This window comes from Manacus candei, unplaced genomic scaffold (assembly GCF_025592945.1).
Source record: "Manacus candei isolate 608988 ecotype Guabito, Panama unplaced genomic scaffold, ASM2559294v1 h1tg000014l, whole genome shotgun sequence".
Classification (NCBI taxonomy): domain Eukaryota; kingdom Metazoa; phylum Chordata; class Aves; order Passeriformes; family Pipridae; genus Manacus; species Manacus candei.
Genome location: NW_026138062.1, coordinates 62908889 through 62923247, shown reverse-complemented (window position 1 = coordinate 62923247; position 14359 = coordinate 62908889). Strand labels below are relative to the sequence as shown.

General features: G+C 36.2%; 1 protein-coding gene across 7 annotated transcripts in view; it reads left to right on the top strand.

Annotated features, from left to right (window-relative positions):
* The window catches only part of CBLB (Cbl proto-oncogene B), a 134283-nt gene extending 119924 nt beyond the window's left edge, over window positions 1-14359 (top strand). For 4 of the 7 annotated variants that reach the window (XM_051780939.1, XM_051780943.1, XM_051780946.1 and 1 more), the window contains 4 exons: window positions 335-654; window positions 1922-2059; window positions 4537-4656; window positions 10466-14359. In XM_051780939.1, the coding sequence (XP_051636899.1) occupies window positions 335-654; window positions 1922-2059; window positions 4537-4656; window positions 10466-10728 (841 nt within the window). In that variant the 3' untranslated portion in view covers window positions 10729-14359. The remainder of the gene's footprint in view (window positions 1-334; window positions 655-1921; window positions 2060-4536; window positions 4657-10465) is intronic. The other 3 variants (XM_051780942.1, XM_051780940.1, XM_051780941.1) reach the window with 2 other exon arrangements.

The window sequence follows — 14359 nt, the reverse complement described above, 5'->3', positions numbered from 1 at the left end:
ACTTAACTGTGTGAATAAAATAATGACCTTAGCTCTGAAGTGAGGACTGTGTTTAATGTTATTTCTTCCTCTAACTTGTATTGCAGCCTTGAGTAAGTTATTTAAACCATGTCAGTATCTCACCAAGAAAGCAGTATAATCCTTCAAAGCAGTTTTATTGGTGGTTAACCAGTATCTGCTCTCAGTATCAAAGCCCATAAATTTTAAAATGGGCACAGCTTATTATATTTCATTCATTTCCATATACTGAACTACCAGCACAGGTACTTGGTCATTCTGGGAATTAATGCTTGGCTAAATGGTTGATTGCTTCCTGCTTAATGTCTGTCTTCAGGGTGTGTGAGAACGGTCAATGTGCTGGAGTAACGAATGGAACACACAGTACTACTTCTGAGATAAAGAAATCAAAACATCCTGAGTTAGGTATGTTTTTACTTTTCGCTGTTTATCAAGAAAATTTGCTCTGTGCTGCTCTAGGGGTACAGCAAGAAAACATTCACTTCTTGTGGTTGTGTCATTCAGGAGATGTCTATGATGCACCTACTCTTCCGGTACCTTTGCCACCTGCACGACCTCCTACCAGAGACAACCCAAAACACAGCTCTTTGCTCAACAGGACACCCTCCGATTATGATCTTCTGGTGCCCCCTTTAGGTTGCAGACTTTTTGCTGATTACATGTAATGGTTAACACTGCCTAGATGAACTAAATGCCATGTTTACTGAAAAACAACCACTGTTGAGTGTGCTAAGAATACCAGACAGGCTATGAGCTAAATATTACAGCTGTAAGTCAATATTTGTGTCAGTGATCTGTACTTGGAGTCTGCCTGTAAGCCCTCACATGAGACAGACAAAAAGGCACACTAAAACATTTTCCCTAAAATAAATATTAATTGTTTGTCTCTACTAAGAAGTTTGAGCATTGCAATTTTATGTAATACTGGAGGGGTTTTCCTATTGTAGCTTAAATAGTTCCATTAATTTTAACAAATACAAAAATGCCAAAGAGATGGTATTTATGTAAAAAAACCCCAAACCACTAAATTAGTAAGTTTATTTCTGGCATTTTTTCCACTGTTAAGGGACAGTTCAAAACTCACTGCTGTATACAGTCACCAAAAGCTATTTTTGCCAACCCTGATTTCTGTTCTGTTCTCCTAGATAAAAATCCTTGATCTCTGCATATATACTGGTGCTGTGCTTGGCCACCACCCCTACTCTCACTGACAAACTCAGCTGCATGATTGTGTCTGTGCGGATGTGTCATCATCCAATTTTCTGGTTCCATAACACCTTTTGAACATATGCCTTGTTCCTGCACTATGTTCTCTCTGGTCCCTGAAGTATTGCTGAGTTGCAGGAGAATTCAAGGCAAAAGAACACATAAAAATCACACTGCTTGGTAACTCCAGTCCTGTCTGCACCACCTTTGTGTAAGGGATGCATTCTTTTGCCAAGCTCTAGAAAATTCAGTTTGTATCTGGAGTTGGAGCTTCCGAACAGTAGATAAAGATAATACGCTGTATAAATGTAGCAGATCCAAGGTACTCAGCACTGGCATTTGTATATAAATATATTTGCTTAGCTGCTGAAACACAGCTGTTACTCTACAATGATAGTCAGTGAAGCTTTCCTTCTAATATGTTCTTTGCAATCAAGTCACTAAAAGCAATCCCTTCTCCCGTCCCAGAAAAGAAACTGAGCTCTGCAAAAGGTCAGTCAGAGCATGTTTTAGAAGAGGATTGTGTGTAGTACAATCCTAGCTTTGCAGTTTCATTACTGGAGTCACTGAACTGCTTAGATGAACCCTGGGAGTAAAGGCCTCAGCAGCCAGAGAAAAATAAAGTTTAAGCTTCATTCTTTATTATGCAGTTCTTAATGAAGTTTTGCTCATCTAATAATTCGTTTCTGAAATGCAGACGAAGACACATTTGATAACTTGCCCCCTTCACTGCCACCCCCACCACCTCCTGCTCGGCACAGCATGATTGAGCACACAAAACCTGCTGGCTCAGGAAGCCGACCTTCTTCAGGACATGAACTCTTCCTTCATTCTGGTAGGAATACAGAGGAAGCAACACTTTATTTCGTTTTCATTTTCCTTTACTTCAGAAGCTTATCTGTTCAGTGATAAAATTGTCATCAGGCTTCAGAATTGATTATACAAAAATATTAAAAAATTCTGGGTTTTTTTATGGTGGAGGTGAAGCAACTCAGAAGATAGAAAGACTTCACTTTTCAATATCACAAAGTAATAAAATAAGGTCAATATTTCTATACCAGGCTAAGAGATTTTGGTAAATTGTACTTTTTTAGTAAGAGTTAAAACTTGTGCCAAATTTTCTGTTGTAATCTGTGATACTAGTCCTTTTGTCAACTCCATTGTTTTCAATAGTAAACCATAATTCATGCTGTTTATTTTCAAGTTGAAACTTGTGGAGAAGCTAGAAAATAAGGGAAAAGAACATTCTGCTTTGTTAGAACTGTTGTAAAATTTTACCACAAAACTGTATTAGCTGTGAACACAGTTGCTGGGTCCTGGGGTTCATACCCTTTTTGCAAAGTCAAATAACCTTTTTGTAAGTCAAGTTTTCATCCATCTCTCCCTGTAAATCCCTGTGATGCTTTCTGTGTGGTATTTTGCTTATGAAAGGTATAAAAGCTACTTCCACAATTCATGATTTTTGTCTCTGAGTTGAAAAGCGTTTGATTGTCAGGTTAGTTAAGTTGAAACACTTGCTGTTTATGATACAGATTACAACAGGATTTTTGTGGGTTATAGTGCATGACTGTGAAGTGAATTTTTTTTTTCTTTGTGTGAGCTTCCGAAAGACGTTGGCGTCTTAAGTTTACTGTGAATATTTTCAGTGATGATCTACCTTGTGCTATGGTTAGATGTCATCTTCCCTTTATCTGTTTTTATTAGGAGCTATAAGGAGAAGGATAAATTGAAATATTTTGGTGGTGGTATCACAGGAAGGCCAGAGTGTAGATGACAAGCAGTCACGTGCAACTCCGTGATGGCCTCACAGGTTGTCAGGTGTTTGGCTGACCTGTGTGAATGGTACTTGCTGTGGGATGAAAGGGAGCTGCTTTAGGTTGAACTGCAGTTACCTTTTATGGAATGTTTTTATTATGTATATTTTGCTATCACTCAAGGCCTGACACTGAGTGATTTGCCAAAGCCGTGTATATTTTATTATGTAAATTCAGCCCAATGTTTTACTTTCTCATATAAGCCTCTGAATGCATCTAGGTAAAAAGACTCAGCACACTACATAATTTAGAGCTTGATCTTCATAAATACAGGGCCAAGAAAATTAGTTTATCTTCTGCACTTCAAAATAAAAGTAATGTAATCTTCAACAGTCCAGTCTGAATGGGTGGCTCAGTTGTACCATCTGATGCAGAAACACACAATGCACCATTCAATTCTAATGGGAGTGGAGAGGAAAAATAGAAGCCCTTTTTAAGTGTTACTTCCAAATAATCCTAGAAACATCACTGATAGTGTTAAAAAACATTTAATAGCTTTTAAAAAGTATGTGGAATACATATGTACAGCCATGTATTGTTCTTCATATTTGCATAGGGGACACAATCTTATAGCAGCAGTTTTCATTAATCTTAGGAGTGTATGCATCTACTTAGGCACGCATGGTTGTGTGAATTGGTCTTTTTTTATTCATATGGTATTTCGAAAACCATATTACTCACTTTGCATCTTGTCACATAATCTGCTGTAGATGATTTATGATGAGCTTTTGATGATTGGTTTCCCTGCAAGTCTTGAGGGTGATTTCTCAGCTACCCATCAGAACCTGTCAGATTAGAATAATAATCTCATCATCAACACCAGCAAAAAAGTTGCACTCACATACAAATACTCTTATGAGTCCAGAGCAGAAGCCAGATCCAGGATGATGCTGCACTTGCTCAGCTGCATCTTTGGTATCCAAAAAAAAAAAAAAAAAAAAAAAGAAAAAAAAGGAGAAGGAAGACGCAATATACCAGGACTCTGTATTTATCTCATTTTTTTAATTCTGTCCCTGTAATATTTACCCATGGCTGGGACTGTATCAATAGGAAACCCGCCCTGCAGTCTATGTGAACTGCAAAACATAGAAGTGTAATGAATCCCTAACCAAACTGAACAGCTGGGATATTTCTGATTGTGTTGCTTCAGGCATTGCAACCTCTCCCATGCTTTGCCAGCCACAGTTCAGTGTCAGTGTGGGGTAATTGAAAAGTACCTCATGGATGTGAACAGAAGAGTTACAGTCAGTGTGGGATAGACCAACTTTGAACTGTGCTCTTGGTGTTTGCCACTTCAAAACATGCTTATATGTGTAATAAGCTAATGCTAATTTGGATGTATATGTTCCATATGCATGTGCTGTTGGGGGAGACCTCTGGGTTCATGGTTCCTCTCTGTGAGGGGAGGCTATTTTAATCCTAGCTTCTTTGCATCAGCCATCCCTCAAATAATAATTCTAATTGTTCTAAGATACCTTTTTTTGTTCTGGTATTACAGACCCCCATTTTGATCCAATAACTGGTCATGCTCCTTTACCACCTGCTCGTAGAGTACCTGGAGAAAATGTCAAAACAAATAGGACATCTCAAGACTATGATCAACTTCCCCCATCTTCAGGTAAGGCAAAAAACTGTTCTTGTAGAAAATTACAGCTTTATGAAGCAAATAACTTTCATCTGTAAAGTCCAATGAGTTTTTTGTCATTCTGGGCATCAAATGGCAATGGTAATACTGTTCTACAGAAGTATGATATTATCAAAGGATAACAGAGATTAATGTTCTGCAGTCCAGGTAGAAGTGGCTACCTGTTGTCTGTTGGTGTAGATACTGCAGCATCAATTTTATCAACTGCCAAACTGAAGGCTTATGTGACTTCTAGTTTCTTATTTCTTGAGAAAGGCAGGGATTTTTCTGCCACCTTTAATGCTGACAAGAGATCAGAAGTCCTGCAAGGAGCCCAGGCATCTAGTTTTCAGCTTTCATTTCTCCTTAAAAAATAGTAACTTCACTCTCTAAATTATTATTATTTTCTGGTCTTTTTTGCTAATATGTTTGTCTGAATTTCTAAGAAAATTTTAAGAAGTTTCTTAATAAAATGACAAAAACCAAACCCACTTAAAATTGTCTTCCTTTTCAATGGAACAGCTACAGTAGAAGCAATTCCTCCGCCAAAGAAATTTCCCATATGGTTTTCAGGCAACACGAATAGTATTTAAAGAAAAACTACTCACATTAATTAAAATAATAACAGAATGACCTGTATTTCAAAGTAATTTCACCAATTTTTAGACAAATATTCTTTCATTTAGATGTGCATGGTACATGGGGAAGGGGAAGGATTGTCCCACCTACATTATTTTGCTGTGTGGAGAGACCACAAAAAGAAACAGCAAAGTGATGTTTTGGACCGATAATCATTCTCTAGATAAGAGGAAGTTGTATATGAAGACTGCATAAAGAAAGGAAGGAACTCTAGTCTTTCAGCTATAACCATCACCAGTGTTCCCAAGTGGAAAAAAAAAGATAAATTTTATTAGTAGTAATTATATGTTTCCTTCTCAGGAATACATAGTTTCACTCTGCTGGGGTACAGGAAAAAAAGAATATCGTTTCCAACTTAAATGATGGGAAATTTCTGTACCACTCTTCAGGCTGGCTTATTTTTTAATGAATAGCATAATTGAGAATTAGTGTGATGCCTTTGGTAAATGCTATCACTTTTGAGAGAATACCTGTACAAATATGAGTGTTTATCTTTTTGTTTCCCTTTGTTAGAAAAAAAAGAAGGATTTATAGTGTGTGTTTTATATGTGACACTGTGAGGGATCTGTGTGTCTTACAGTGCTAAACTGATTTATTTAACGTGCTTCAAGTTCTCTTATAATACAGATTAAGACAATGATGTAACTACTTTTAAAGCTGTGGAGTTTTCTTGCAATCCTTGCAATTCTGTAGTAGAACAATTTTTAATTTTTCTCAGTTACTGCAGGCTGCTTGCTGCTTAAGAACTTAGAGCTTTCTGATGTCACTTAATATATACTTTTCTATCTGTATGTTTCCCATGGCCATCTTCTAAAACACGTGTCAACTTTTGCTATAAATATCATTCTAAGTCAGCACGACGTGCAGCAAGATATTCTGTTTAATTTCAATTAAATGAAAACTATGTGATAGATCATGTCATTCTCTTAATTGGAAAGTTGTTTTCACAGTGGCAGTAATTCCAAAGGATAGAACTGATGAGCTTCAGGATGAACTGGTTCACCTTCATCTATGATTTAAAAAGACAATGTAGAGAGTGTAGCTGCATTCAGAACCTTTGCATTTATTCTGAACTAATCAGTTCACTTAGGAAATTCTTCAATTCAGTGCTTTTGTGAGGCAATTCTTTGAACTAACTGGAAAAGAAATGGAGTTCACTCTAAAATCTAATTATAATTTAGCCACTGAGTCCCTAGAGTAGCATGGGGTGTCCTTTAACTTCTCTGCCTTACTTTCACTGTTTTTAAGATTGCTGTCATGATGTTTAACTGAATTGTTAATGTGTAATGAGAAATTTATTCTAATTCAGCCAGGTATCCTGTATTGAACGCTTAAATAGTACTGAGCTATGCAACTAACTACTCCAAAGGCATGGTTTCTCAAACTTTTTATATACAACTGTTTAAAATTATTACAGAAAGAGCAAGAGAAGGAGATAAGACTTGGGGGTGCTGGTGGATGAGAGGCTGGACAGGAGCTGGCGATGCAGACTTTCAGAGCCCAGAAAGTCAATTATATCCTGGGCTGCATCAAAAGCAGCATGGGCAGCAGGTCGAGGGAGGTGATGGGATCCCCAGCATAGGAAGTACATTGACCTGTTGGAGCAAGTCCAGAGGAGGGCCATGATTGGAGGGATGGAGCACCACTCCTATGAAGACAGGCAAAGAGAGTTGGGAATGTTCAGCCTGGAGAAGAGAAGGCTTCATGGTGACTTAATTACAGCCTTCCAATACCTGGAGGGAGCCTGCAAGAATGCTGCTGACTTTTTACAAGGGCGTGTAGTGGCAGGACAAGGGGGAATGGCTTCAAACTAGAGAGGGCAGATTTAGATTACCTATTAGAAAAAAATTCTTTACTGTGAAGGTGGTGAGGAAAGGTTGCCCAGAGAAGTTGTGGATGCATCATCCCTGAAGTGTTCGAGGCCAAGTTGGATGGGGCTTAGAGCAGCCTCGGGATAGTGGAAGATGTTCTTGCACATCCATGTCAGAGGAGTTGGAACTAGATGATCTTTAATGTCCTTTCCAACCCAGACCATTCTGTGATTGTGTGATATTACCAATAGTTAGCATATTTTACCTAAGCATAGCCAATGATAAGACGGAAAGGAAAAAGAAAATTAGGCCTCTAAGATAGATATATTTTGCTGAACTTAGCTATTCTGTAAGAAATGGATTCAAATGGTTAGTTAGGTATATTTGCCTGCTACCTGTTCACTCACATGGTCTGATTAAAACACTTGGCATGTAAATTTAAATTCCTTTACACAGAAATATTATTTCAGGATGGATTTCAATTAACATTAGGGGCAATAATGTGTCATGGTAATGTAGAATACGAAGATGATGCCTAACAGCTTGATGGAGTGATGTGTGCAGTGACTCCTTTCTCATTTTCTCCCTGCTCTCTGAGTTAGTGCAGATGTCCCCTCAGTATGCTTTGTTCCTGTACCCCAGTCAGATTGGATGTAGCTGCTTGCCGCTGTTCAACAGAGGGCCTCCATCACCTGCTTCTCTGATGCTTCTCAGCCTGTGAAAGACCATGGAATGTGCAGGAGAAGCAGCAAGGGAAGAAAAGAAGGGCATTTCACAGCAGAGAGGAGTGGACAGTTGTCATCGTTACAAATAGCCTCTTCCCACTGTGCCACAGAGCCCTCACTACTTTTTCCATGCATTTTGAACATTTATTAAATGGGCTTGTGTCTGCCTTTATACTAACCAAGGGTTAAATCTAGTGCTGATTTACAGAAATGTGAGTGATAGAGGAAGCTCCTTGCTGTAGAAACTGTTAATTGAATTACACAATTGGAAAATCTATTTGAATTTTTTAGTTAGACATCTGTGGTGGCTGGAACATCAGAGAGGATGGGAGTTGGGAAGGAAAGTCCTGTTTAATACCTCTATCTCAGTGTCCAGATGGACATGCAGCTTAGGCTTAGTATCTTTAAGCTCAGGATCCAGTATGATACCCAGCTTTAGCTAAAATTTTATATGGATGTGAAGATATTGAAAGAGCTGTCAGCGCTTAAAAAAATAATAATGGGAATTGCGAGAGAGAGTGCTGAACATCTTAAAGTATCTGTGCTATAGAGAGATGTCACTGTAGTTAGAATAAAATGCCTATACTGCAATTCTGCTGACAGAATTAAAAATGACCTTTCTAAATTATGTGATTGCTTAATAAAGTTTGTTTGAAAGCTTCAGCAAAGGAAGGTTTTAAACAAGAAATAACTTCAGTTTTAAGCCTGTATTAGACTGAGTAGAGAAAAATATATCCTCATGTAACACACAGAAGGATCTGATCTATGCACGAGGAATTTCTTCTGTGCTTCAAGCCCTGGGAAAATTTAAAGTTTGTAAATTAATTTTGTTTCATACTCTAGAAATTAATTCTATAATGAAATGTACATATGAAAATAGTTTGAAATGATTGTGAAAGAAAATTGATTGGTTTTAACTTGATGTGCCATTATTTTAAATATAAGGAATATTCTTCTTTTACAGTCTTGAGTTTTCTAAAATAAATGAAATGAGAAATTTGAACTTGTTTCTGATTTGGTTTTTAGTGATTAACCACATTTCCTGAGCTACATTTAATTTCTCAGACCAGTGTGTTTCATGGATCTTCCACACCTTCTTAGCAGGTTGGATCTGCTTCAGGTGTGTTTATTAGAATGCTTATCATTTACATAAGTCTTCTCATCTTCAGAGAGAAAAAAATCAAAACAAATACAAAATAGCCCTCACTGTCTGTAGGTTGTAGCTCCTTACTATAAATCTTTAATCAAATTTCTTTCAGGCATTTGTAATATGAATATCACCGTCTTGCTAAAAGTACTATTATCTTCTCTGAATTAAGAAGTGGAATGAAATTTTATGGCAACACTCATCTGAATGGATGGAAAAACATTAGACATGACCTAGTGTGAACTGTTTTCGTTCATCTGAAGTGTTTAATGCACTCAGTTGAATTATAGTTCTCTCTATCCAGTGTTATGATAAGGTAGCATGTTATAACAAGAATACTAGAAATATAACATTTCTTCCATCTCTAAAAAACTGTCTCTGAAGTACTTAACACTGCAAAATGCCATTGATGTCAGTGTAAGTAAACAGGAAGTATCACGACCAGAAATTCCTCTAATTTATCTTTATCAAAGTCACTGTTGATGAGACTCTTTAGAACCCTTTTTGAGGGATTAAAGACTTTTTTAAATTTTTTTAATACTTTGCTCTTGAAAGTGTTTTGTGCACTATGCCTGCTTGTATTTAAGCTTCTTACTGGGGAATCAGCGAGGATAAGGAGGTTTCAGTAAAGTACCAAGTTTACTTGAGCACAAAACTCTTGACTCTGAGAAGATTAGCAAGTTTGAATATTAGCTTTTTTTCACCAGCACATCAGGATTCCCAACCACCAGCATCAACTGTGAAAGTAACCTTTCCAGAGAAGATAAGGGAAGGGGAGAAATTTCCAAAGGGAGACTGGAGAGGGAGGATCATGTTCTGTTCCCACCATGAGAATAATTGAACTAGAGTTTTTTTTTTGAGAAACCAGTTATTTATGTACTTAGGTGTAGCTGTTGTGCATAAAATGAACTGCAGTTGACTGAACAGAATCTCCAAGATGTACCAATAAGTGAAGGATTTTTCTCTCTTGGGCACATTTGTCTGGATTCCTCTTCTGCGAAACTTACAGTCTTCAATAAAATTGTGATCAAATTTGTGGTTGGGTTTTGCTTGTTTGTTTTTTGTTTAGTGGGTTTTTTTGTTTGTGGCTTTGTTGGTTGGGGTTTTTTTAAACTAAGAAGAAGTTTTCGAGCTGTGGGTTTAACAGTGGAAAGCCTTTAAAATTTTGACTGGCTATTTTCACCATCTTTGTTGTTCCATCATACTTACTTTTTCTTCCAACTTTGGATAATCCAAATTGTAAATTGCATGTTCCTATCATATTATTAAACTAGTATATTACTACATTATTTCTATTTTAGATGTTCTTGAGTGCTTCAGCTTTTGCCCAAATTTTAAAATGAGATATATCAGTTAACTAAAATATTTATTCATGTTTCTTTAGTATTTTATTGTTTAAACTGCTTCATGAGGCTTGACCTACCTTTAAAAAAAACCTTAAGCCAATTTGTATTGATTTCTATCTCTTCTATTTGAAACAGATGGTTCACAAGCACCAGCCAGGCCCCCTAAACCACTTCCTCGGAGAACTGCACCAGAAATACATCACAGGAAAGCATACAGCTCTGACAGTTCCACGGAAAATGTGGATGCAAAAATTGCAAAACTTATGGGAGAGGGCTATTCCTTTGAAGAAGTCAAGAGGGCACTTGAGATTGCCCAGAATAACGTTGACGTGGCCCGTAGTATTTTAAGAGAGTTTGTCTGTTTTCCTCCACCCGTCTCTCCACGTCTCAACCTATAGCAGCATCAAGATTTTCTTGGAGCATGTGAATAATTCTACAGATACATGTGTGGATTGGGGAATGAGAGGAAGAAGAGAATGGAATATTTTTCTTTCATCCTTAGTAGAAGGGTGTTTGTTTCCAGCCGTTTATCAAAGGCTCATGGCTGCTCTGATCAAGACTTATAAATATGCTGAGGCTTATGTATTTTTGCTAGCCATACTTTTTTAAATCAGGGTTGAACTGACAAAGTAATTTAAAGAAGTTTACTTCCCTAGAACTTTTAATCTGTGAAATGCTTTTTCTTGTTTACAAGTTGGCAAGTTACAGTTTTCTAGTTTGTGCCTGTACTATGTTCCTGTTCATATTCCCTTGTATTTGTGGTCAGTTCTGCTGTAGCATTCTCAACAGTTTCCATGCTGACCACTCCATCAACTAAATCATCACTTTCCAGAAGTTCTGTGTTTTGTTTTGTTTTTCTCTTACAAGATGCTTTAATTGTTTTTTTTTGCATTTCAGCTCATCAAATGCAAAAAGTATGTGGCCTTCACTACTGATTTTTTTTTTTTCTTCTGAGATTCCTTTGCTTTTGGGAGAGGAAATATCTGAATGTAAAATGCATTATTTTGTCTATGAACTGCCTTTTTAAAGGTATTTTGACAGTGATGTTGGGCAGCTTTCTGTTTAACATGAATTCCATGACCTGTAGTCCCCAAGGTCTTTTATATACACTTTCCACAAAAAAGTCCCAAACAACAAATAAAATACTTCATGCAGCAGTGCTACTGAGTTCTCACATGTAAAATCTCTTTCAAATTTGAGTATTTGATTGCAAATGTTCAAAAAAAGTCAAATGCACACGATAATATTGTGTTTTGATTACACACTAATGTCACCAGTTCTTTGTGACCTGAGTTATGCCAGAGTAGAAGGAATCTATTTGAATAATATTAATGATATTCAGGTAAATTCCAGGTCTAACTTCTGTAAAATAGAATGCAGTTAATTTTTTGTTTAAGTGATTATCCTGTGGTTCATTGTGGCTTGGATCAGTTTGTATTAACTTGGAAACTTTAAATCTTTGATGCACTGTTAATTCCTAATGCTACTGTAGCAATATTTTTTGCAAAATTCTTTAGTAATATCCTCCCTCCCTGTACACTTTATAATTCTCGAGTATGTGTTTAATATCCAAATTCCTTCAGTCAGTTTCCAACTGCTTAGTTGGAAATACATTTTTGCTTTACGTGGTTAGTGGTACTCCAGACTTTGATGTTTCATTTTTGAGCCCAAATTGATGCAAGCCAAATTATAAGTATTCTGAATTTTAGAAAAGAGAGAGAAGACAACTCTTTTCTGAGTACACTCAAAGTAAACAGTCCAAATATTTTCAGAAAAATTCTTAAGATTGCTGCTTTCTTGTTTTTTTTAGGAAACTTTGAAATCTTCTTTTATTCTAATACTATTGAAAAAATAATACCATGTGGTAGTTAGAATATTTTTCGCATTTTGAGATGTGACCAGTATATGATAATTTTCACAGTGTGCCAAGCTGGGTGTGAAGTATATATTCATTATTCCCTTTCAGCTCTTAGTGTTCTTCACGCTGAGCAAGTGTTAAAAGTTAAATCATTTACCGGATCAGACCTCAGCAGCCAATGCATTTGTTGTAAAGATTTTTTTAGAAGACAGCAAGTGGCTGAATTGCAGGATTCAGAGTAACTGAGAACACCCACTGGAAATTACTGTGCTGTCTCAAAGTCCATTGTTTCACCAAGGAACTTATTCTTAAAACCAATTAAATAAATTACTTTGTAGCATCACAAAGTGTAGTACATATATCATTAATCTGCTTCAGTGATAAAAAATGATCAGGACTATCAGGGTATAGGGAAGAACTTCTATTCTGTTTTGATTTAAGCAAATGATTCTGAGTTTATGTTCCAGAAAAGAGCATTTGCAACTTCATTTACTTGTTCATTCTTCAAGTACAGTTTACGAAAAGTTTAGGTCTAAGTTATATTCTGTGCTTTTATAGTTCAAGTTAATCTCTTTCCTCAGTTTTAGGAATAAGTTTTGTCTAGTCTTGAAACCCTCTTGTTCATTTGTTTTGTTTACAACATCACTGTAGCATTTTAGCTAGCTATAAATTCAAAATGATTCATGCTATTAAATTATACACTCTGGTTGTACTGGAATCACTGAAATGAGGTTCTAGCATAACTGCTAGCATAGCAATGATGACAGTGAAAAAAAGAACACTTTACAAGGGTGAACAAACAATGTGCAGATTCAGTTTTGAAATTTTGAATTGTTATGAAGAACTCATTTTCTTTCTTTTTATGCAGAAGCTTAGTACAAATTGCATCCTTATATTTCAATTAGAGGCTGGAACTACTGCCTGATAGATTAAGGTTTTTAAAGTTTTCCTTCTCCTTTTTGGTTGTGACCACCAGTGACACTTACTTTTTTCATTATGTGTTAAAAAAACAACTTGGTGAGCAATATTCTGAGTGGTAACTTAAAAAAGAGTTCCATTAATCTTTAAATGAGTGCTAATAACACTTCTAAATAGTGGAAAATGCAGACTATTTCAAGCCTGTTTTGGTTAATAGTTTTAAAGTCAAACAGAGCGAAATTGCTTTGCTAGAGTGTTGATGTTTACTCTGCAGGAATTAATAGGCTTAAAATAAATTAATCTGGCTGCAGTCTAGGTCTCTAAAGACATAGTTCTCTAAACATATTTTAACCTTTGAAAAACTTAAGGGTTTGAGCCTGGCAGTGTGTTAGGCACATGTATAACTTTAAGGAAGACTGACTTGAGTGAGAGTGCTTGGATGAACAAAGTTGGTTAAACTCAGAAACATGTGCTGTCATATTTCTTCCAATATTTCAGCCTTTAGACCATCATTGTGATGTCTGTTGACCTCATCTTTTCTCTCCTTTTGGTAAATCACTGCATTTTGAGCAAATTGGCTGAATCAGAAGTTGAACAGAGCAAGTGGACGTCAACAGCACGGATCTTTTCCAAAGACTATGAGTAGAAAGAATTTAAATTGGGATAAGAGAAATTAATTTAATATAATTAACCGTGTTAATGGCATGGCTGGAACCCTAAAATGGCCACTGATAAAATTTGTTAATGTTCAGTATCTCAAGAGTGCATCTGGCTCAGCTTTTTTATAATGTGAATTTAGGACGTTTTGTACCAGGATCATTTCTTCTGTTATATTTCTCTAATTTTCAGCTTGAAGCTTTACTTTGCACTGACAACTCTGACCTGAAAGCATTTAAGTTTGTGTCTTAAATATTGACAAATTTTGAAGAAAATGAACACCGTATTCAAAGCAAATTCAGGTACTACCTGTTGACCTGGAATTTTGAGCTTTTAGGAGTGACTTCTTGAAAAAGGACTTCAGTAGTTTCCATTTTGAAGGATTTTCTTTCAAATAACTATTTTATCTGAAAATGCCTTTTATAAACTTGTCTAACATGTGGCAAACTTAGTGATGTGTTCAATTAATTTATATTTTATTCAACATTCTTTTTAAATTTTGGTTATTATGTATGCTCAAGTTCTTTATCTGTTCATGTAAGGTATTTTATAAAATTAATGTTAAGAGAATGTTGGGTTGGTCTGTGATTTTTCAA